Genomic DNA, 25651 nt, shown 5'->3' with positions numbered 1-25651 from the left:
TGATGTTCCTATCGATTTAGTCACTCACTTTATTGAAGCCATACAAAAAACTACAACTAAAAAGAAGTAAATATGTTTTTTGGTGAATTGATATCTAAGGTAGCAATCATAGCCAAAGTACCATTGCATTACAAGAGCCAATAGTCAAAATTTATTCAAAAAGTCTCAAATATAATTGTTTTCAAATTTAAAATTGTGGTGAGTGAAAAAAAAATCACATCCTAAAAAGTTTGTCTCCTCGTCTCCTCTTAGCCAAGAACTCCTCAAACCAGCCCCTTATTCTCTCTTGTAATTGAAAAAATATAAAAACTATCAAATAAGATGTTGAACAAGTGCATTAGTGTATTGTTGGTAAAGATAAGGACTAGGATTGATTCCAAACTAAACGGAGACAAGGATGCAAGAAAGGCATGCATAATAGAGGAAGAAGGAGGAAAGAAGCAACCAGCTAGCCATCAAAATTATTATTATTATTATTATTATTATTATTATTTTGCTTTTCTAGAAATTTACTAATTTTTAATTAGTAATGAATATTTCATATTCTGGTTTGGTTTGTAATATTTGGGATATTTTTTATAGGATAAGAATCTTTATATTGAATATTTGATAAACTTTAAATTTTCTGTATGTTGTTGTATAATAATATTTGATGCATGATAGTTTTTAGACATATTATGAACTATTAGGATGCAGGATGTTGCATGAGGTATTGTTTGAATATGTTATGAACTATTTGCATGAAATATGTTAGGAACTATTAGGATTTTGTTACATAAATATTATTAATTGTTCTCATGTTATATAACATTGTTTCAATTGTATTTCAAGTATATTATAATAAAGTATTTGTTTATAATTGAACTATCTAAACTACTTGTATGCTAATTCATTTTTATTATATTTTGTCACAAATCGGCTAAAATAAGAGATTGTAAATCTCAAAATGATTGGCTTTGATTAGTGAATGATTATTTGTGTTGATGATGATAAATTTATTTAAGTTATTAATTTTTCCAAATTAGAGAAAAAATTATTCAAGTTAATCTTATAGGATATAGCATAATTATTTCTATAATTATCTAGTTTATTTAGATAAATTATATTGAAAGTTCAGATGAGTTTTATCAAAACAAAGATAAATACAAGTTATCCGAAGATAACTATGAGAGAAGTATTTTATAAAATACATTAGTAATCTGTTAAGAATATAATAGACTGCAATTTAAAAATAATAATTATCAAATGTTATTATTCTTATAACATGAATGTGTGTATAAGATAGGATAATCAAAAGTATTTGGGGGAGAAGCACAAGCAATGAAACAAGAGTACCCAACTAACTAGAAAATTATACATAGTTTCATAGCAATTACTTTTGACACACAAATAAAGTGTGAATAAAATTCTCAACAAGATTTGATTGCTAAAGAGTTGAAAAACCTTATGAATCTTAGAGGAGCTTCTGCGTTAACTATAAGCAATTGAATGTTCCAGTTAGCACGACAATAATGAAGGTGATCAAGTGTTAAATATATCCTAATCGACAATGATTAATTAAAAAATTAAAAAAAAGGAAAATTGTTTTTTATTACTAAATAGCTAACTAAGTAATAAATTACACACTTATCCTAATCGACAATGATTAATTAGAAAATATGTAAAATATATTCGTCACACTTGTTCATAGAAAAAAAATGTCTAACTCCCATCAGATTTTCTTGTTTCTCTTCCTTTGACAAGAATACAGGATCCCTCCTCCTGCTTCTCCTTGGGTGGCTGTTGGGTGTTGTGTTCAAAGATAATGTCATCCTAAGCTATGAATCTAAAAAGCTAATATCAGTAATTGAAATCCACGATGAAACAGAAATCTCGTTACCAACAAGGGAATAGGATCTTTTGTCTTTGCTGTTTGTACTTATAGCATATAGCATATGAACACTATAACTTAAATGCACCATTTCTTTTCATTTGCGGCAAGTCTTCAAATTTTTTATCATCTTCTTGAAACCATCCAGCTCTATAACTGAATTTAGAATTTATTTTATGAAGTTCCAAAGAATTGATGGATTTTGCACTGAAATGATACACATTGATATACATATATATATATATATATATATACACATACATATACATATAATGTTATTTGAAATGAGAAGGGAATATTGCACATAGTGAAACGCTGAAAGAGACTTTAAAGTGGACCAAAAAAAACAGGGTTATGAAGAGACTCCACGAAGAAAAAACAAGAAGCAACCGAATCCCTAAGCTATCAAGTTGGCCTTGTTATGTTACGCAACACTTATCCTGTACACTTCTTTGATTCTTTCATAAAGAAGGCATGGGACTACGCATGGCAGGATACAATACAACCAACAACAGTATTTTTAGAAGCCGGTCAGGTTTTATGTCTATTATCTAAAAATAATTGTTTTTAAATTTTAAAGTTATTTGAGATTTATATAATTATTATTTTTAAAATCTGTAAAATTTATTGAAATATATATAAATTAACTTTAATATTTATGTTAATTTAAAAAAAACTAACAGCATCTTCATAGTAAATATTTTATCTTTTCTTCTACGGTTATTATCAAATCATATCCACCATCAAGGACTTTGTTTATTTCAATTTGACTTTTTTATACATAGTTATTAAACTTGAATCGGTCTGGTGGGTTGATTCAGGGGCTGGATTGGTTTAGGTTTGTCAAAAGACCAACCAATATAATGATTCAACCAAACTTGGTGACCTAGAGGGTCAACCCATGACTTGAGTAGCCCAGGTGAGATCCGATGTTTTTTTTCTCTTTAAATATAGGATTTAAAACTCATTAATATATATACATTATGTTTCTAAAAAGAAAATATGTTTTTTCAATGTGGAATAAAAAAACATTTTGATTTAAATACTTCAATATAAAAGGATAATATTTGAAACCTAAAAGTATTATACTCTATATTTCAAAGAAAAAAATTATCTTTTTTTAATGTGAGATTTGAAACCCATTAGTATATATGTTCTATGTTCTATGTTTTTTTAATGTGGGATTTGAAACATATTAGTATGTATATTTCATGTTCTCAGAAAAAAAAATTATGTTTTTTTAATATGGGATACAAAATTTTTTTGATTTAAATATTACTTAAAAGTTTAATATAATATCTTTTCAATGTGAGATAAAAAAACTTTTTAAAATATTCTTTTAAACTTTATTATTTATGATATATATAGCATATATTTAAATGAATTATTTTTGAATTTTTTTATATAAAATATTAAAACTTTATTTTAAAAAAAAATTTATAAGTTAATCTAGGTTGACCCGAGTTAATCCAAGTTGACTTGTAAAACTCCAAACTTCACTCCTTAATCAGGTCAATCCCAAACTGAGTTTAATTTATGTTCACATTATTTATCATTCTCAATTGCATTCTCAATTGCAGTAAGGGTCTTTTAATCTATAAAAAAATTCATGGTAATGTTGCTAGAGAACAATCATTTGCCGATGCAGTGGATCGGGATTTTCCAAGCATCCTTTGGTGTTGCTCCTGCTAGAAAAGGACTCACCTTATATATGTAAACCTTAATATCAAAAGAAAAGGATATTTAAAACATAAAAATGTTCATAAAATCAAAATCAAGTAAACCAAAATATTTCTAAATAATTCATAATTGTTTCCTTGACTTCTTTGTTAATCTCACCGAATAATGTTGAAATCTCAAAATTAACAAGTAACTCTGACAGTTTCCATTTATAAATGGATATTGTGCACTTGATATATGTAGCTTCGCTTTTTATTTAAAAGAAACGATGTACAACTTTTTGTTTTGTCCATAGTCTGCCAAAAAAAAATGTGTGTCGGTTAATTAAGAATAGTGATTATTTACTTTATAAATTAGTAAAGAAAGATAAAATTGATCATCAATAAGGAAAAATAACTAAGATCAGTCTTAAATCATCGCCCAAGAACATCAAAATTCAACAATAAATCAAGATCTATACTAGTTGATATTATATATTGATACACATGTTACGGTCAAAGAATGCGTAAAAGTAAAGAAGTATAAATTATATTAAGATTAGGATTATACAATCTTTATCTACTTGTAACAGTATAATTAGTTCATTCAAAAGCTTAAAATAATGCTCAACCCTATATATACAATTTATTTTTGTAATTTATTCATAGCTTTCACCTACTTATTATTTCATTTTATTTATCTTAATTTATTGCTTTTCTATTTATATATTTTTTTTGTTTCTTTTTTTTCTTTTGTGTCCTTTCCAATTTGTATTTTTGGTATTGTCCTTCTTTTACTCTATATCTATTAAGGCCAAGTTTAGAATTTCACATTCTATTTTATTAGCAAGGTTTCTATCTGTATTTGCTTAGGATTTAATTCTAAATTGTAGTTTCTCCTAAATAAAGGAAAGAAATAAATAACATATAATATACTGATCAAGAATTCAATGATTAATCAGCAAGTTAGCAATAGATAAATAAATTAGCAAGCCCCATGGGACAAGTTTATTAACATCATTAACAAATTTGAAATCATGCTAGAAAGGCCAATTGATAAGAACATTGTTTTAACGATTGATGACCATTCAATTCGCACAACTCATAAATGTCATTATTCTAGCTATGAAGGTTTTGATAACAATCCAAGGCACAAGTTCTAATGTAATAACATGTAGCAAACATGCCATAAAATGACTTTTCATCATCTAGTTCTCAATAACAACTAATGACTATCCTTTCATAAAATCAAATCATTGTATCCTTATGCAGTCTCTCTATAAAGTATATAAGTGCTCATTTTTCATATAATTCTATCTAAAGAAGAAGATGTAGGGTGAAAGGTTGAAAAATTTAGCATACAATGAAAGGCCAAGACCTTTGGTCCAAAAGGCTTGCTGACAATAAATGGCATAAATATGAGCCACACTAGAGGTTATACAAGCTTCGCGAGGAGGATGATAAATTGTCAATGATCATTGGCATCCCCTACGCCTATAAAAATATGAAAACAAGGTTAATTAATCAAGAAAAATACAATGTTTAAATACACTAGTTATAAATAATAATTCTAAACCATACACCTTGCCAATAAAACAGGTTTTGGGGTAAGAAAAGACTAGTCATAAAATCAACAATCAATAACAACAAACATTTATCAAATTATTAACATGTAATGTAATGTTAATGATCAACCATATATAAGATTAATAATAGACAAAATTGAGCCTAATTTAGCAACAAAAAATCAATAACAACAAATACGTATCAAATTGTTAACATGTGATTTTAATGATCTACCACATAAAAAATTAATTATAGACAAAATTAAGCCAAATTTAGCAACAAAACAAGCTAATTGCATTTTACAACTATCAATTCAAATTTAAAACCATCTTTATTCACTTAATTGGTCACTTTAAATCTTGATCAAATAAAGAGACATATTTATAACAAAATTTACAGAAAGATGAAAAATCATCACAAAAATAAAAAGAAATAAAAAACAACAAATCACAATCTGAAAAAATAAAAACAAAGATATTGGTTAAATATACAAGTAAACCAAATATTAAGCATGAGAAATAGTATAAAGTTGTCCGACATACCATTCCAATAATTGAAAAACTAAAATAATAAGTATTGTATGGATATAATAGAAACTCAATCTATGATTATCTATTACCATCCCTAATCTCAAATTTCAAGCTTTCTACAAATAAATTACTTAATTTTGATAGGTTCGCTGAGGATTGTCTGATCCTACAGGATATGAATTGAGACAAAAAGCGTTGCTCTCTACTCTAAATATAACCAAAGAAAAAAATTAAGCTTAATTATTTTATAAACATAATTCATGTCCACGTCTTCACAAATGAGCTTCACCCCTCTATATTATTACATTTGCACAGTGTTGCTCCCCAACCTTGAACCCATTTTGATCGTTTATGTCGCTGGTCTCATTGATTAGGTCTCCCTAGGTTGTTCCATCGCCAAGAAACAAAGCTTCTGGAACATGGAGGCCAAAGCAGCTCAGATATTCAACTTCCTCCGGGATTTAGATTTCATCCATCTGATGATGAGCTCATAGTACACTATTTGAAGAACAAAATCACCTCAAATCCACTTCCAGCATCTATTATTGCTGAGATAGATCTCTACAAGTATAACCCATGGGAGCTACCGAGTCTGTATATTGCTTTTCTGTTGCTTCTTTTTTGCATACGTGCATCTCTTTATAACTATTGCCTACTGACAAACACTTTTTTCTTTCAGTATAGAGAAAGCTTTGTTTGGAGTGGATGAATGGTATTTCTTTACGCCAAGGGATAAGGAAATACCCCATTGGAGCCCGGCCTAACAGGGCAGCAGCTTCAGGTTATTGGAAGGCAACAGGGACAAATAAATTGATTATCAATTCATGCGGAACGACAAAAATTGGTGTTAAAAAGGCTCTTGTGTTCTGCAAAGGACGCCCTCCTAAAGGAATGAAGATAGGCTGGATCATGCATGAATACAGATTGCTAGATGCCTGGAACAATTCCAAGAGAAAAGGATCTATGAGGGTAAGTCGCCGGGTTCGAACTCATGTCTAATTAACCGAACCCTTAGTTATATTTGGTAAAAATGTTAGGCTTGGTAACAACATTTCTCCATGTTGCAGTTGGATGATTGGGTGCTGTGTCGAGTTAGGCAAAAGAATAGCATTCCCAGAAGCACATGGGAAGATCAAAACGTTCCAAGCTCTGCGCCGCCTGGCTTCTTCCCAAGAGTGAATGATCTACAGGATACGAACATCAACCCCAACATTGAGATGATCAGAAATTTTTTTACAATGATTGCCCCATGTTGCCTTACATCTTTTCTTCCCAGGATTTTCCATCCACTGAAAGAGTCTCGAGCATAAACTTCCCAAGTACTGATAAATCTTCTACTTCTCTTGGCAATTTGTTGAACTCACTGAAAAGAAAACATGTGGAAAGAGATCAACAGCGAGAGAATTGTTTTCCACGGAGCAAGAAGCTTAGAACAAAGGCAGATATGGAGGAGGAGGGTGTTTTATCTATCGGAAACGATGGCACAGATGAGAATTTATGTGGAATGCCGGACCAGTCTGAGAGTAGCTGTTTCAGTCCTGTTCAATGGAATCCTCTCGTACAGTACCAGGAGTATAATCACTTCGAATGAAATGATCAGAGGGCGGTCAATGGAGTTTCAAAGACCATTACTTCGCCAGTATATTTGAGTGTTACTCTGTTGAAGTAAACTCAATCCAGAAGGTTAAAGAAGACAGTCACTAGAAGACAGTTACTAGTTGTCACCGTCTAGCCACCAATCGACCAGCCACCAGCTGCATGCCGCCAGCCACCGGCCACCAGCCGCATGCCGCCACTGTCACCGCCCCGCCACCAGCCGCCAGCCGCCAGCCGCCAGCCACCGGCCGCCGGCCGCTTTCACACCGTCGGCCAAAAACCGCCTTCACACTTGATGGTTGAATTTTCTTGTTTTGATTTCGTGTATAAATAGATAGCTAAGCTTATGCAATTAAGTGTGGAGAGATTGAGAGAAACACTAGAGAGAAAGAGAGAAAGAAAGAGGGGTTGTTATTGTAAGCTTTTCATTATTGTAAGCTTGTTGTTCTTGAAATAAAAGAGTGTGTTTTATCCCCTCTGAGTGTTTCAAAGCCACCACAAGTGGTTTCTCCCACCAACAATTGGTATCAGAGCCCCGTTCGTCAGAAAACAGAGGTATTTTTGGGAAATATCTGAATTTTCAAAGTTGTCAAAAACAAGTTTTGATTATTTCAAAGTGTAGAGTTCATCAATACGAACTCAACGGTGCAAAAATCAGATCAATCGGAGCACGGGGTGGACCACACTCTCCGTCTGAAGTTTCAGCACTATAGCCCACGCGCCCCGAGGAAGAAGACGAGTGAGCCACACGCGCGCCATATTTGAGCCGCGCCGAGCCAAGCCTCAAACCGAGACGCGAGCCATATTCTGAAGCCGAGCCGAGCTCCAAGCCATATTCCGAAGCCATGCCAAGCTCCGAGCCATATTTTAAAGTCAAAGTCAAAAAGAATATTCCTTGGAATATTCCCGGTTCAACCCAGCAAACCACCCGAATTGGTTTTTGGACCAGTTCGACCCATTTTTGACCCGTTTTCTACAAAGTCAGACCGATTCCCTACTATTTGGACCATTCTGGATCCATCTACGGTGTCGGTTTTGCCAAATTCAATCCCAAAAGGTGATATAGTCATTTAAAGAGCAAAATGACTATAGAAAATGCACAAACACTCATCCCGAAGCTAACCAAAGACAACTATGATAGTTGGTGCATTAGATTGAAGGCATTCCTTGGTTCACAAGAGTGTATAAACATTGTGCAATATGGTTATGAGGAACTAGAGTCCAAAGAATCAGAAGATGCTCTACTAGAGGTACAAAAGCAAGTCCTCAAAGCCAATAGAAAGAAAGACAACAAAGCAAAGACCATCATTTATCAAGGTCTTGATGAAACGACATTTGAAATCATTGCTTCCGCAGAAACATCAAAAGAAATATGGGAGGCTCTCCAACAAAAATACAAAGGTGCTGACAGAATAAAGAAGATTCGTCTCCAATCTTTACGAGGTGAATTTGAATTGCTACAAATGAAGTCCTCAGAATCCATTTCTGATTATCGCACAAGAATTATGGTGATAGTTAATCAGATGAGAAGAAATGGAGAAGCCCTTTCAGATGCTCGAATTACTGAGAAAATTTTGAGATCCCTAGATCCAAAATTTGATTTTGTTATTGTCGCTATTGAAGAGTCCAAAGAAGTGGACAAGTTAACAGTGGATGAACTTATGAGTTCTTTAAAAGCTCATGAGCAGAAGATTGTAAAAAGAAATGGAGATAAGGCAATTGAGCATGTCTTACAAGCAAAGTTGTCTCTCAAAGACAGGTATGAGCAAGGGGAGACTTTAACAAGTGGATACACCACTCGAGGAAGAAGTCAACAAACACGAGGAGGATTTCAGCGATTTCAAGGCAAAGGTTCTTGGAATACAGGTTTTAGAGGAAGAGGTGGTAGAAACACCGCCAGAGGAGGTCGAGGACAACAAGCATTCACTCCTAGAGGAAGAGGAGGCGGTTACAATAACCGTGACAAGAGGAATATTCAGTGTTATAATTGCAATCAATTTGGCCACTATAGCACTGAATGTCAAAAGAAAGCTCCACTGGAGATACGTGAGCGAGTCAACTATGCAGAAGAGGATATCAACAGTAGAGGAGCAGCTGCATTATTTGTCCAACAAGGACTTGACAAGAATCAAAAGAATATTTGGTATCTTGATTCTGGAGCCAGCAATCATATATGTGGCCAACGAGATTTATTTGGTGATCTAGATGAGACCATACAAGGTTTTGTCACCTTTGGAGATACGTCAAAAGTTCCATTCAAAGGTAAAGGCAACATCCCAATCAAGTTGAAGAATGGCGATCATAGCTACATCGTCGATGTCTACTATGTCTCAGCCATAAAGCAGAACTTGGTGAGTATAGGTCAACTTTTGGAGAGAGGCTATACACTTTATATGAAGAATTGTCATCTAACAATTACAGACTACAATGGGAGATTAATTGCCTATGTGAAAATGTCCAAGAATAGGATGTTTCCTTTAAACATCCAATATGATGCAGCAAAGTGTTTGAGTACCATCACCAACAGTGAAGAATGGCTTTGGCACCTGAGGCTTGGATATCTGAATTTCACAAGTCTGAAGATGCTAGCAAGCAAGAAGATGGTCAAAGGTATGCCCCACATCGATCATCCAGAAGAAGTCTGTGAGAGTTGTGTCCTCAGCAAACATCACAGATCCAGTTTTGCCAAAGAAGTCAACTGAAAAGCAAACAAGCCACTAGAGTTAGTACACATAGATGTGTGTGGTCCTATAAAGCCTCTGTCTACTAGACAAAATAGGTACTTCCTCACTTTCATTGATGATTTTAGCAGAAAGACTTGGGTGTATTTTCTGAAGAGAAAGTCAAAAGTGTTCAATTGTTTTAAAGATTTTAAAGCAATTGTTGAGAAGCAAAGTGGCTATAAGATCAGAACCGTGAGATCTGATCAAGGTGGAGAATATACAGCAAATGACTTTGAAGCCTTTTGTACACAACAAGGCATCAGACATCAAATAACACCAGCTTATACACCACAGCTGAATGGTGTAGCTGAACGGAAAAATCGAACAATTCTTGATATGGCAAGAAGTCTACTCAAAGCAAAGAAGCTGCCCAAGCAATACTGGGCTGAAGCTGTATCATGTGCAGTATATTTGCTGTACCGTTGCCCAACCAGAAGTTTGCAAGCTGTCACTCCACAAGAAGCATGGAGTGGTCACAAACCAAGTGTTACTCATCTTCGAGTCTTTGGTTGTGTGGCATATGCAAAGATCCCAGATGCAAGAAGGACCAAACTCGATGATAAAAGTGAGAAATGCATTTTTGTCAGATATGGTGAGAGAAGAATGGGATACAAGCTGTATAATCCCATCACCAAAAAGGTAATTATGAGCAGAGATGTTATCTTTGAAGAAGATAAAACTTGGCAATGGAATGATGACCAAGAAGTAGTTAAATGGATCAACATTGATTTGATCCTTGAAGACGAAGAAGTACCAACAGTACTTGCAGAAGGTCTGATAGTACCAGAAGATGAGCCACAAAGTCCGGTACATAGATTTCCTGTATTCAACAGGAGAAACACACCAGAATCATCATCAACACCATCATCAGCAGAACCATCATCAACATCCTCATCAGAAGGACCAAGAAAGATGAGAAATCTAAACGAGTTGTACGATGCCACTCAAGTCATGGAAGATACAATTTTGTTTTGTTTCTTTACCTATAAAACAAAGAAGAATGCAAAAGAAGAAGTGCAAAACTACAAAGCCATTGAAGGAAGAAACATTTATCAAAATGAAGTTCATGCTTGGCATGACATCCCTCGATTGAGTTTAAGGGGGAGATTTGTTGAAGTAAACTCAATCCAGAAGGTCAAAGAAGGCAGCCACTAGCTGTCACCCCCCAGCCACCAACCGGCCAGCCGCCAGCTACATGCCGTCAGCCACCGGCCACCAGCCGCTTTCACACCGTCGGCCACAACCGCCTTCACACTTGAAGGTTGAATTTTCTTGTTTTGATTTCGTGTATAAATAGGCAGTTAAACTTATGCAATTAAGTGTGGAGAGATTGAGAGAAACACTAGAAAGAAAGAGAGAAAGAAAGAAGGGTTGTTATTGTAAGCTTTTCATTATTGTAAGCTTGTTGTTCTTGAAATAAAAGAGTGTGTTTTATTTCCTCTGAGTGTTTCAAAGCCACCACAAGTGGTTTCTCCCACCAACATACTCTACGTGGAATAGTATTATATTTGTATATATAGTGGTAACAGTTTGTACAATCAGATAGGTATGGTAATTTGTATTGTACGTATATCTTATGGTGATTAATTTACAACAGATAGCATGAATATACAGCTAGGCTATTTGTGAGGTTCGGGAAAGCTAAAATATTGTTTCACGAGTGTTTTCAAGTTTTTTATTTATATGTATGTATGTATGTATGTATGATAAAATGAGTTCGAGAATTGTTGCAAGGCTTGTATTCCTTAATTTTTCATGTACTACCAGTATTATAAGGTATCAAAGGCAGTACTAGTTATTATTGTAAAATACTAAACTCCGTTCCATGTGTTGTTTCCTTAACATTACTCGTTGGGTCAAGTCCAAGGAAGAAAGTCTTTTCAGGTTTTAATAGATAAATCATAAGCGTTACGCTGTGGTGAGGTTAACTTTTTACCAATATAAAACATAATATTCATGTAATATTAATATTTTAAATGAAAAAAATTTTAAAATTTAGTAATTAAAAAAAATCATGTACACTGTCAGAGCAATAACCTGAAAAGTAAATTTTTTTTAAAGGTTAAACAAAACTAAATTAACTTTTGTTACTTTCAAAACCACAATAAAAAATCTCATAGAATGCGATGAGGAAAAAAACCTAAATGTGGTGGATAAAACTATAAAAAAATAAAATTAATAAAAAAAAGTAAGTTTGTGATGGATAAAACTATAAAAAAATAAAATTAATAAAAAAAAGTAAGTTTGTGATGGATAAAACTATAAAAAAATAAAATTAATAAAAAAAAAGTAAGTTTGGGTGAATTTTATAAATTTGGATTAATTTTTCAAACTCGTCATCTGTTATATTGTAGAATTGTGCTAAACTAAAAAGCTCAATATTCTTCTAATTAAATATTGAATGATAAAATAAATAAATTTAATTTAATTAAGAAACAAAATTCCTTCTAAAAAACCTAAATTTAAAAAATACCAAAAAAATTAGGTAATCTTTGTTATTTTAAAAATAAATATATCTAATAGAAAATAAATAAAATAATATTGGAAGATGAAATTTAAAAAAAAAAAACAATAAACAAACAAGCCCAAATAAACCTTGTAAATCCTAGTTAAACTATCAAACTCGCAATCCGTTAAATTCTTAATCCAAACTCAACCTAGAAGCTCAACCATAAAAGAATCAAATGTTGAAGAATGAAATTAATTAATTTAATTTAATTTAATTTCAAAACAAAACTCTTTTAAAAAAACTAAATTGAACAAAGACCAAAAAAAGCAAGACAATCTGTGTTATTTTCAAAAAAATTAAAAAATCTCATAAAAGTGAATAAAAAATAACAAAATGCTGGAAAATGAAAAAAAAAACTTAAAAAAAAGAAAAAACAAAGGAAGCCTGTGTCAATTTTATAAATCAGAGTTAATCTTTTAAACCTACATACCATTAAATTTTAGACATAGACTCAAATAAGAAGCTAAATACCTAACTAATTAAATCATGTAGAATGAAATAAAAATAAAATAAATCTAAAAAAATGCAAGTTAAAAAAATAGTAATAAAAAAATAAATTTGATAGAAAAAAAACTCAAGAATGATAAAATTGTAAAAATAAAAATATAATTTCAAAAACTATCTTATATAAAACATATAATAATAAAAAAAATATAAACCAAAATCTGACAAATAAAAATCTATTGGGGATGAAATTAAAAAAAAATCTTTAATTTCATAAATTATTTTATATATAAAAAATTGCAATAAAGATAATAAATATAGGATTTTAAGGATAGCAAATCTCAAGGGCTAAATTAATTTTTTTAAAGGCCAACATCAAAAAAATCTAATAGAAGAGAGTAAAAAATGAAAAAAAAAAACATACATACACCAAACTAGTAACAATTATGCTACACATACCATTTATATATTATGCTACACATATCAATTATATATGTAGAGGACGCTGAGACGCGTTGGTCTCACCCTGAAAATAAATACATCCGAATCCAGCAGACATTGTTCAGGAGCTTCCATCTTTTTTTATTTCATTTATTTATGATGTAAGTGTGACCATAGTAAAATCCGGTACTCTTTTTCGTATTGTTATAGTAAGTTGTATTTGAACCTGAATTTTCCGAACAACATATTTGTTGCAGTTGCAAGGGTGCCTGCTAAGTTTCCATGGTTATTCGAAGATACTAAAATATGTAAGTGCTTATTCGTTCCTTGTCACTTCACTTATTTTTCTTCTTTATCTTAGGCTGAAATTTTTTTATTAAAATTATATTTAATTATTTGGAACTACCATAATTATGAAGTAATCAGTTCAATTACAAAAAGATAAAAGTGTATTTTTAGAATACATTAAATGAATATGGTTGATATTTTATAATTATTTACTTATTATAAAATGAATTTTTTTTTTTGCAGGTAATAATATATTTTTAAGTTGCATTTACTAATTTATTGGCCATACGATAAAAAAAATATGTAAAAAAAATCAACCTTATAAAAAATTATTTGATATTATAATTAAATATGACCCATCAAATTAATCTTGAAACCTACCAACTTTCACCATTGTGGTGGTCAAATTTAGAATTAAACTGTGAAAATTATATAAACATATTTCAATATAATTCAATTAACTTGATAGGTTTAGAAACAACATGATCACCAACAAAATGCATAGCTTGGCTTTAAAAAATACTTTTGAGATGACATTTATTTTTTAATATTGAAACAATACATTATATCAAATCAAGCTTCACATCTTACCTGCCAAACACGCAACCCAAGTTATGGACCTCACTTGGTTTAATAATTTTGTTTTTTTTTTTTACTCTTTTTACTAAGTTATACAATAACAAAAATAAACACTCGTATAATTAAAATAAAAAAAAATATTAAAATGTTTGTTCAAGGCTGTTATGACCTCACAAAATAAATTGAAACAAATTATAAATACCAATCGAAACAAATTAAGAAGACAAGTTTAAAATCAATAAATATTGAATGATAAAATTAATAAAAAATAGAATAAAAATCAAATATTAAAAAATCAAATAAAAAATTAAATAAATAAAAATCTTTTACTATTTATATGAACAATAAAAGTGATAAGTCATACCATTAGATTTTTTAGAATGTTGTACTAGATTACAAGCATGAGTTCAGGACATATAAAAAACATTAAAAGTAACAAAAAAAATATTTAAATTGTAGAGAATTATTTGTTATTTTATTCAACACAGTCCAACAAGTCCATTTTTAAAGCTTTTATCTTATTTATTACATGTCTAAAATCAAACCATATAATAATTATCTTGATATAAGCTAGCTAATTTGGTTGATTTAAAAACATCCTGACAACTAGTAAAACAATATCTAAGAATAAAGCTGGAAAAAAGGGATGAAATCGACATTAAAAAATATTTTGACCCAACTTTAACATAAATTTAAAATTAAATTATATAAAAATTACTTTAACATGATGTAATTAACTTGACTATCCTTAAAAAACTTGACTAGCAAGTTAAAAAATAAGGACAATTGAGGAAAACAATATGATAAAATTAACAAGGAAAAAACAAATAATCTAGCAATCTAAAAATTTCATCTCAACTCCTTGTTTAGCCTAAATTTAATATTTAATTATGTAAAAATTATTTCAATATACTTTAGTCAGCTTAGTCAATCTAAAAATAATCTAAGTGATTGTTAAAAACAAATTTGAGAATGAAAATGAAAAAAAATTGAAATTAAAAAAATAGAGGGAAATAAAAGTAGCTAAATTGAAGAGAAAAAAAAAAGTTGTTTGACCATTCATATAGACAGTGAAGCTCCGTAATGATTCGTATGGTATTGAAGTAAAAATGATAAAATATTAACTCCGGCCCAACTTCTGCGAAGACACATCCACTCACCCTTCCTTCTGTCACTTCACAGTCCACAAACCGTTGCATTTAATGCAGGATGGTCCCCAATACGGCCAGCTCTCTATCTTCATTAAACCAATCATATCATGATGCAAATCCTCTTGACCATCCACCAAAAGCATGAGAAATCAACCACAGGGAGGTGAGAGGAGCACCACAATTCCATGACTTGCTAGTTCACTACCAGTAAAATAATCTAGCAAAACTAGAGAAAAGATGGCATTAAAGGAATCAATTGTCCAACCTACTGGGATCCAAATCCCAGCGTTGGTGACTTTTGTCTCAGTTCAACTAAAATCACGAGCAAAGAAGAGGTTATCTCGAAAAATCTCCATGAGGTTTAAGAGCATCATTTGACATGGATATATCCAGGACAAACACTAGAAAAATTGAATCTTAGGATTGTCCTACTTCAGTCTCTAAGGTGGGAAGAGAAAGCAGTCCTATAGAGCCCAATCGATGAAGGCTAAAAAGGAAGTGAGGTGGGGGATCCGAGAATAACAAAATGCAAGATCCATAAGAAACCTTGCCCAGTAATTCCCAAAACACTAATTTATTTTCCATATAGGCACATTGCCCAGTAGCACCTCCGCCAACTTGTTTCTACAACAAACCAAAAATATACTCCTAGATTTTGAACAGGCATGGCAATGTGAGACAAGTCTGCTATTACAAACTTTGGGATGATTTCTATGGGTCAAATTCAGCACGCAAATACCCAAACTGAGAGAAACAAATTGCAAAATATTAAGATATGATAAAAAGTATACGAATGACAAACATACATTTTCAAGTGTGAGAAGTTACTCCCAGCACGATAACAAATCAAATGAAAACACAAGCGCCATTGAAGTCCTCAAATACAAGATTATACCAGAAAAAAGCCAACACTGCCGAACCATGGAAATAGATTTGATAGAGTCTTCATTTTCTTCACTTCTTCAGCACACTGCAAAGGAAGATGATTTTTTCAGAAAAACTTCCCAGTTGACAAACAACAGAAGAGCTGACCGGACATTTGACTTTTAAGGGCAATCTAAAGATGAGCTGACCAGTGGTAATATAGTAAATCAAGAAATCATACCAATTTAGAACCAAGCACAAATTCTTTCCTAGTTTCTCTTGGTAAATCAATAACTTGAAGGTCCCATGACTCATGTACCCCCAACTAAATAACCAGGTCAGAAACCAACAACACTGAAGTTATCATATAAACGCACATAACATGTTAAGATATTACTTTATAAGTCGATGTTGGACCATCTCCTTTCTTCAGTTTACACTTTAAATGTATTACACAGCCATCAAGATGCCAGGTGACCCCAGTCAACAACTGTACAGATTTTATATAAACAGCAATACAATGAAGACCAAATTTCGCATTTGAAATACAATATGCCCTTCAAGAGTTTAGAATCCAATGGAAAGGTGATTGTAATTGTAACAGATCCATAAATGAAATTGTCTCTGGCAAGTGGCCAAACCTCCTTAAGAAGGCAGTTATCTCCAAATTCTCACAACTTCATTGCTCTAGTTCTTGACCATACCCTTTTCATCAATTATTCATCACAAATATCCATACTTTCATTTAGTAGACTTAAACCTCAAAAACTAACGGTATTAGAGCCTCTTAAACTATAAAACTAGAAGACAGACAAGAGTAACAAAATGCACTCAAAAGATTGGGAAATAAAAGCATGAAAAACAGATTTTGTGTTCTTTAAGAGGGTAGAATTCAATGGGTGATCCTAATTTTAACCTGTACATCAAAGTGTTTCTGGCACAAACCTATGAGAAGGAGTTGTACCCTAAATTATGGAGTCCTTGATCTAGTCTTTTAGCATATTGTTTCATCAGTTAGTTACAATATCCAATACTTGATTAACTGATGATTCAACAATTGATGATACTAAGCCTCTACAACTATAAACAATAATATAGGTAAAAGAAGGCAGACAGGATAAACCAAATACATACCTCAAGAAAAAAAGGAGGAAATAATATTAAATTAGAATGCTTCAGATGGAGGACCAACTCAATTGAAATTAAGATGTTTATTTCATTATTTTAACTATATTTTTATGTTTCAATAAAGATTTTGTTTTTGTTTTCTTTCCTATTTAGAGTTCATAAAATTGAGGAGTGCCTATTAAAATACTCTCTATTTGGACAGCTCTTATTATGTCAATGAGAACTTAAGTTGCCACTGCAGGGTTTGATTTCTTTGGGTGTTCTTATTCAACCAGCGGATTCCTGTTGTTTATTCCACCTCAATAAATTAAAAAATAGTAAGAGTTAACATGCTAATTAACATAGCTAAAATAAAGGTGTTAAAACAGATGCTGTACACGCTAGAAATGATTATACAAGAAACAAGTCCATCCATGGAAGATGAAGATGGCACCTGTTCAGGATGAGTAAAGAGACAGTGATTTTCAATGGGGTATCAATATGCATCATAAATCTATGAATACACTTGTAACAAAGACATATCTTCAAATATTGGGACTTAAGAGGATACAAGTTCAACCAAAAATTAAAGACATATTTTTAAGTGACAAAAAATGATACAGTGTGATAATAGATTACAAAAAGAGCACCTACAACAGAATTAAATGAAAAAAATCTGTGTAGCTTCCCAACTGTGGGAGGCTGAGTTGAATTGACTAGTTAATGAAAGTAAAAATTTCACTCTTCTTCTTTGACCCATTTCAACAAATTTCCCAGCATCATACTTCTTTTAAAGCTAGTTCATCCTAGCTATACTATGTGAACTTCCGATAAAAGGATTCTACAGCATCAGTTCATAGCAGAATAAAATACTCATTGAGCCAGGATCTAACAAACATGAACTAATCCTAATTTAAGAATTGCATTGACCAGACATATTTTCTACTAAATCCTACAAAAAAGATTGATTTTACAATGTACAAGGAATTAGAAACAAAGAAAGTTCACCCAAACATAAAGGAGATATTAAGCAGAACATTTGATTGCATATGAATGATGTGGACATGTAAACTACTTATGAAAGTAGTAGGAACTTACTTGTACAAGTAGGCAGCTATTCCGAGGATTATGATCAACAAAACAATATCAATACAGAAATTCCGACTAGATCTCAACTGGAACAGAATGAAAACTTGTGTCAGATTAAAAAATAAGCCTGAATCTGGATGCATCTCAGAAGAATAAACAATCAAACTTTGTTAAAATGAAGCTCAATCACCTGGTTAACAGTGTCTTTAAGTCTAACATTTGTATTCTTAAGGTCGGCAGCTGCCTTGTCCACCTGTAAGGAAGCACAGGGCGCACTTCTTGTAAACTCTATTTCCATCAGAGTGGCACTGAAAATTTAGAAGGATACAGTAATGCTTCTCACCTTAGTGTCAATTTCATCCATCAAAGGAACTTGTCTGTCCATCTCCTGCACATATCACATAGCACAAACAAATTCAAATGCCATGGATAATTACTTATCTGCCAACAATCACTTACAAATAGCCTTGCTTGCACATCCCAAGCTACAACATAATTGCCACACAAAAGGAGAGAAGAAATAAGACATTTATTGAAAATAATACCTCATTCATGTCATGAGCCATATTCTTCAGCGTGTCCAAACCATCTGAAATCATATCCAACCCTTGATCCTGAGGGAATGTCAAAGTTAAAAACATGGGAAATCATAAGCCCAACAACTTCCTTCAATTATAAGATGAAAAACAAACACAATGCTACTTTATATGACTTACCTGCTTCATTTTAAGCATTTCATACTCCTGCCTGAATTGACTAGACGTCTCAGTTTCTTGAAAGTATTCATTATCAAACTGCCCATCTATTACCCAAAGGAAATATACAAGTAGAATACACTAATTATCCATGAACCATGAGCCAACAAGGAGGAAAAGTATCAAACATCACTACCTAAGTACTGAAATAAACTACAAACGATTCAAAACCTTCCCACTCATAACAATCTTAGGAATCATGGGAAATAAAATGTACTATTCACAGTTCAACACAGCTTCAATACAAGTGAACAAATAACCTGAATCAAATTTGATTTCAGCACGGGGAGCTGAAGTCCCCCAACCTCCAGTTTGTTTGGGAGCTGCAGTTCCATCTGGTATAGCTTGAATCCTAACTGGCAATGCAAGGACCAAATCATTTCGTGCAGCAAGTTCTTCTGTAGAAAGTCCTTTAACCTGTCAATATTCCAACCCTGATGCTGTCAATTGTATAATTTGGATGCTAAATACCAATTCATGATAGAAAATCACGGCGATCGAAGAGAAATTCATGTATACTACGGAGGAATCGTGAGTGACATCAATTTCTAGAGTTAATGTATAGCGAGTCAGAGAAAAATCACTTGAAAGAGTTTTCAAAAACTAACCTTCTTTACAGCTAATCTCTGCAGTTTAGGGACTTCCTCAAGTAATCTAGCCTTAGTTCTACGAAGCTCTGCGTTTATAGCAACAGCAGAGGCCTTACTTTTCTCCTTGGAAGCAAGCTCGGCTTTCTGTAGAGATCAAATCACTCGAAATTCAAGAATGAAAGCAGAAATACAGTAATTAACCTTCCAATTAACAGAGACTACACTCCAAAACTATAAATTGATTTAATTAAAGCCTAAATCAACGAGTTGATACTAATTTTGAAACATGAAAGGAATCAATTTGATTACAAAGAGATCGAAGAAACCTGGAGAGCGGCTTCAATGTCAGAATCAATGGCGGCGTAGAGGCGAGCAAAGGCATCGTCGCCTGAGACATTGAGATCTTTTTGCTTTTCAAAGTCGTATTTGTCGTATTTGTTGCAGATCGCGTCTACTCGAGTTAATATGTCAATCACGCTCATTTTATAAGTTTTTATTATTATTATCGGTTAGAAGAAATGAAAGAGAGAAGAGAAGGATTTTGAGTTGAATTTCTTTGGTTTTGAGCTTGTGGTGGTGATTTGAAGGGAATAATTTAGCAAGAAGCGGTTTTCCGGTTCCAATTTTCAACTCTCCGACTCCAAGTAAGGTGAACAGCTACCTGTAATGCACCACTTTTTTATTACGTGGTATTCTCTCTCTTTCATTAGCGCTAGTAAAGAAAGGATTTTGGAGCACATCAGGCTTGGCGTAGTGGTGGAAGGGGTTTGTCTCCTTCAACTACATCTGAGTTTGAACCTTGACGTGCACGTCTATCATCCTCGCGGTGCCTTACATGTCTACTGGGTTTGCAGGGTATTTAATGAGCCGTGGGGATTAGTCGTGGTGCGCGCAAACTGGCCCAAACACCCCACATAAATCAAAAAAAAAAAAAAGGGATTTTGTAGCACCAAGGGTCTTGCCCAGTGCTGGAAGAGAATTGGTTTTTTTTATTGTATTTAGATTTAAGTTTTTATGAGCATATTTATCATTTTTATAGTGTTTTATGTATTAAAATTAAAAAATTTATTTTTTTTATAATTTTAAATTTATATTTTTAATTACATATATAAATGATAACTAGAAATTTATATAATCGTTAATTTTAAAATTTATAAAATTTATTATAATACACATAAGCTGATTTGGATATCCATATTAATTTAAAAAAATTTATAATTTTAAAATAATTTGATACTAATTTCAAAAGAAGTTATAAATACGTTGTTTTTTTACCCCAAAGACAAGCAATTAGTTATTATGTGTGTTTTTTTTCCTAGGATGCTTTAAAAACAATTATGAAATTTTTTATAATTTTATATTGTTTTTATATCAAAAATTAAATTAAAATATATAAAAATATATTATTTTAATATATTTTTAAATAAAAATATTTCAAAAAATAATTTAATTTGATCTAACATGTTGTTATAGTAACTCATCGATTCAAGTTCTAATTTAGATTAAATTTTAAAATGGATTAAACGAGAATTGATATAATATTACTTTAATGATTTGGCAAGTATGTTAATGACTCAATTTCATCTGAGTAAATTTTAATTTGATTTAAAAAAATACAAAACAACATCAATTTATTATTTTTATAAAAAATTAAAAATCACCACAGTAACAATATTTTAAATTCATTGAAGTGAAATCAGATTAGCCTACCCATTAGTGGTCTAGTTCATGGCCTGACTTGATTTAATAATTATATTGTTTAATAAATTTTTTATTTAATCATAAAATAATAAAAATAGATATTAGTATAAAAGATAACAAATAAAATTATAAAAGAAAAATATTTTTTTTATTAAAATTGTCTTTTTGATCCATTTAATTTCTTTACAACAAAATGTTATTTTTATTAAAAACATAATTCATGGGAAAAAAAAGCAAATAACTACTAAAAACTTTATTTTAGAAAATTATAACAATTCGAACTAAAAAGGAAAAGGTATATATTTTTAATTAAAAAACCTAGCTTCTTATTTATGTATATCTTTTTTATTTTCATGAAAACATCTTTTTTTAATGAGAAATATTATTTTTTTAAAACATAAATTATTATGATCATAAAAGAAAATACCAATTAAAAAATCATGAATCCATCACCATTTTGCAACTATATGAAAAAGTATAAGAACAATAAATCTAAGAACAACATATAACAAAAAACTAGGAATATAAATATTTTATTTTTATTCAATATTAATAAGAATAATATTTTAAAAATTATACATATCATGTTAATGCATAATTGTCTTCACAAACAAATCCATAATACATCATAAAAAATAAAAAAAGCATGATCTTTTTAAAAACAATTCTGTGATTTTTAATTACCAACATAGTTTTTAAATAAAAAGCAGTAACAATTAAAATAAAAATCTACGAAAAATTTCAACAATTTGAAATAAATAGAAAAAATATATCTCATAATTTTAACGCTTTGTTTTTAATTTAGTTTTTGTCCAACTATATATTTTTTTTATTTCAGCCAATTTCAACATTTTTTTCTTAACATTTTTTTCTTACATTTTTTCTTAACATTTTTTTCCTTGATTGCATTTAAAATAGTCTCTCAATAGTCTTTTTCTAATATGGCCATTGACTTTTATTTTTTTAATTATTTAGCCGATTTCAATCATTTTTTTATTTTTCTTCATAATTTCAGCCTTGATTGTAATAAAATAGTCCCTCAATATAGGCACATTTTTCAATCTAGTCCATGGCTTTCTAATTTTCATTTATTATCTCACTTTTTCTCTACATTCTCATCCTTAATTGCATTTTTGAATTTTTTTTTCTTTTATCCTTCTTCTTATTTTTTTTCTCTCTTTTTTTTGAAATATTTTTTAACCTTCAATTGAAATATTTTCTTTTTTGGTTTAAATATATTTTTTTCCGAAAATCGGATTAAAACAAAAACATTAGAAGAGAAAGCAACATGTAAATAAAAACAGGCTTGGGGGGGGATAACCTTAAATAAAATCAGTTTAAGGAGATGTTCTGTTTGTGCGAAACTTTACATATAATTGTTTTTTAAGATATAATAAGTGTAGACACCAGTATTGTTCTTTACATATCTCGAATGAGAAGTCTTTAAAAAACCCGATCAATCAAAAAAAAATTCAAGGAAAATTTAAACGGAGATGAAAATCTTGATTAAATTAATTTTTAAAACTATAAAATTTAACCAGTTTGATTTAATTTTAATTTTACAATTAAAATTATAAACCGAATATATTCAATAAAAAAACTAAATATCTATAAAATTCAAGAGAAGTATAAATTAACCTAACCCTAATATAACCCCCTCGTAAAAAAAGACGTTGCCTAGAGAATACTTTTCTCATTCTTTCTTCCCTTTAATCTGTTCTACGCCTCATTTCCATCTCATTTTTCTTTTCTCACACTATCTAGCCAGACACAAGCCAACCACTCCATCTCCCTAGCATCTCTCTTATGTTATCTCCTCTTGTTTGAAGGTAATTATATTGTGTTTATTCAGTTAAATTTCATGCATTTTGGTTGAACATAATTGTCAAAAATACTTACCTTTTGTTATTGTAGATTCTCTAACTCAAAGCTTTCACAACTTGTTCTATGCAAGGATATCAAGGTTTATATCCGGCATTGTTGATATTAATATGTAACTTTTAAAAAATAAAAATTATCAAATTACTTTCTACACCTTTTTTTTTTTTAATTGATACTGAGAAGTGAAAACTAGTGAGTCACAAACAAATAAATAATAGTAAATTATTAATTTTCTAAATCTCATCAAATTTTTTTATTCTATTATTTCAAGTAGATAAACAATTTTATTTTTATGATTTTAAGAGAGAGAGAAAACACACAAATATAATATATTAGCTCATAAACAGGGGGGAATACTCGAAACATTTGATAATTTAAAAAGAGCTATAAAATATAAACCATTATATTATAAATTTAAAAGGAGTTCATATACAAAATTAGATTTACTGATTTTATTTTAAAAAACAAATTAACCAAATCAAACCAAACACAACTAATTTAATTTAAACTGGATTTCAATCTGATCGGATTTATATTTTTCAATATCAATCTAATTTCATGTGATTAGTTTTTTAATCCAACAAGAAACATTCGACTGACTCGTCTTTCCTTCTATCTTTAACAATTCAACTCCATTCCATCAAGGCGGCTACCTCCTCTTAAAAACACAGCCTCCTCCTACTTCCCTCTCCTCAGAAACCCTTCAGTGCACATTCGTTCTTACACCAACTCTCAAAATCTAAGTTCTTTGTTTGTTTTCTTGAATCCATGCAACCATGCAGATCTTCATGAAAACCTTAACAGGAAAAACCATAACTCTCGAAGTCGAGAGTTTTGATGCAATCAACAACGTCGAAGTCAAAATTCAAGACAAGGAAGGCATCCCTTCTGATCAACATCGCCTATTTTTTTTATGGCAAACAACTCTAGGATGAACGTGTCCTTGCTGATTACAACATTCAAAGGAATCCCCACTCACTCCACCTTGTCCTCAAGCTTCACGGCGGCACTCAAATCTTTTGTCATGACACTAACCGAAAAGACAATATATAACTCTTGAGGTTGAAAGCTCTGACTGTTGGAAAATATCCGACACGTATACCATTTGGTTTTTTTAATGAAATAATTAAATCACAACTAAGGTTTAGATTCCATTCAACTTTGTAGGTTAAGCAAATTGCATTTAGATACAAAAATCAGGTTATATATATATAGGGTTAAAGTCTATTTAAAAAAATATGAAAAATCTTATATTTTTTTATCTAAAAGTTAACTCTAAAACTCAACATAGATTAGAATACGGTTTTATTGCATTAAAATGCTTGAGATATTAAAATTATTTTATTTTATATTTGGTATGAGAGCCTCTTTCTTGTTATATTAATTAATATTAACTTGATTCTACATCTATAAATAAGGATATTTTTAATTAATTTGCAAAGGCTTATATTGGCTTGGTAGCTCATATCATGCTTGCTATGATTAAGTTTTCATTGTTTTTATTATTATTATTATTATTTTAACACTAAATCGCAAAATTTATGAAAGCTATTGTTTTTCCAAGATTTGTTAATTACAAATTAAAATCAAGTAGAGCAAGCATTTGATGATTCTTTGCAAACTGTCTTGAATTGTATATGCTCAGAAGTAATGTGCTTCAAACTTTTATTTGCCTGGGCTTGTGTCATTTGGGAATTTCCTCGTCAATAGTGTTTATTAGGGTCTATTGTATCATGATGGTATAGAGCATCAATGTGAGAAGACTCTAAATCTTTTATGACACAATACTATTGATTATTGCATAAATGTGTAAAGTCAATTTCTTATCATGTTCTGTCTAAATTATTATCTATAATTATGAAATTTGTGGAACTCTATGCAAGGAGTTTTCATAATTCCTTTATTGAGATTAATATGTTTATTTGTAGAAAATTACTAAAAAAATCATGGTATAGTTTACGATTATTAAAAATATATCAACTTAAAATTTTTAAATGATAATTAAATATGCTATGTTGAGATTGTGATGGTACTTAATTTAGGAATAACCATAGTATCTTAAGTTATTTTAATAATCATATTAAAGTTTATTAAATTAATATGCTCATAAGGTATATGATTTAATTTTAATTATTTTATAAAAGCAATAACTTGACGCTCTAGAAATAGGTTGTTACTTTTAGGATTTAATTGCAATAAGATAATAAATGGACATTAAATATGAATTTTGTTCTAGACCTTTGAATGTAAATAAGTTTTATTCTTGGTCAATAAATTATTTACAATGTGTGTTCAAGAAAATAAAGGAT

At 30.8% G+C, this 25651-nt stretch overlaps 1 protein-coding gene and 2 pseudogenes across 1 annotated transcript; 2 read left to right on the top strand and 1 right to left on the bottom strand.

The window, feature by feature from the left end:
* The first annotated feature begins 2344 nt into the window (after window positions 1–2344).
* Window positions 2345–7215, top strand: LOC105111082 (NAC domain-containing protein 21/22-like; annotated as a pseudogene).
* Window positions 7216–16137: 8922 nt separating this feature from the next.
* On the bottom strand, window positions 16138–20489 carry LOC105111078 (syntaxin-71-like). The gene is made up of 9 exons (XM_011006321.1): window positions 20087–20489; window positions 19779–19904; window positions 19431–19587; window positions 19132–19217; window positions 18961–19029; window positions 18759–18803; window positions 18606–18668; window positions 18425–18501; window positions 16138–16325 (listed from the first exon to the last, which is right to left on the bottom strand). The coding sequence occupies exons 1-9, from the start codon at window positions 20240–20242 to the stop codon at window positions 16310–16312; spliced, it is 795 nt and encodes a 264-aa protein (XP_011004623.1). The 5' UTR covers window positions 20243–20489; the 3' UTR covers window positions 16138–16309.
* Window positions 20490–24038: 3549 nt separating this feature from the next.
* LOC105111076 (polyubiquitin 11-like) overlaps window positions 24039–25651 on the top strand; it is a 28056-nt pseudogene continuing 26443 nt past the window's right edge.

This window comes from Populus euphratica, unplaced genomic scaffold (assembly GCF_000495115.2).
Source record: "Populus euphratica unplaced genomic scaffold, PopEup_1.0 scaffold570.1, whole genome shotgun sequence".
Taxonomy (NCBI): Eukaryota; Viridiplantae; Streptophyta; class Magnoliopsida; order Malpighiales; family Salicaceae; genus Populus; species Populus euphratica.
This window is presented reverse-complemented; position numbering and strand designations above follow the sequence as displayed.

Coding starts and splice junctions, on each gene's coding strand:
- LOC105111078 (XM_011006321.1), bottom strand. CDS start 20,242: ATGAGCGTGATTGACATATTAACTCGAGTAGACGCGATCTGCAACAAA. Junction 19,905..20,086: donor ACATTGAAGCCGCTCTCCAG/GTTTCTTCGATC, acceptor TGATCTCTACAG/AAAGCCGAGCTTGCTTCCAA. Junction 18,804..18,960: donor TGGCTCATGACATGAATGAG/GTATTATTTTCA, acceptor TGATATGTGCAG/GAGATGGACAGACAAGTTCC.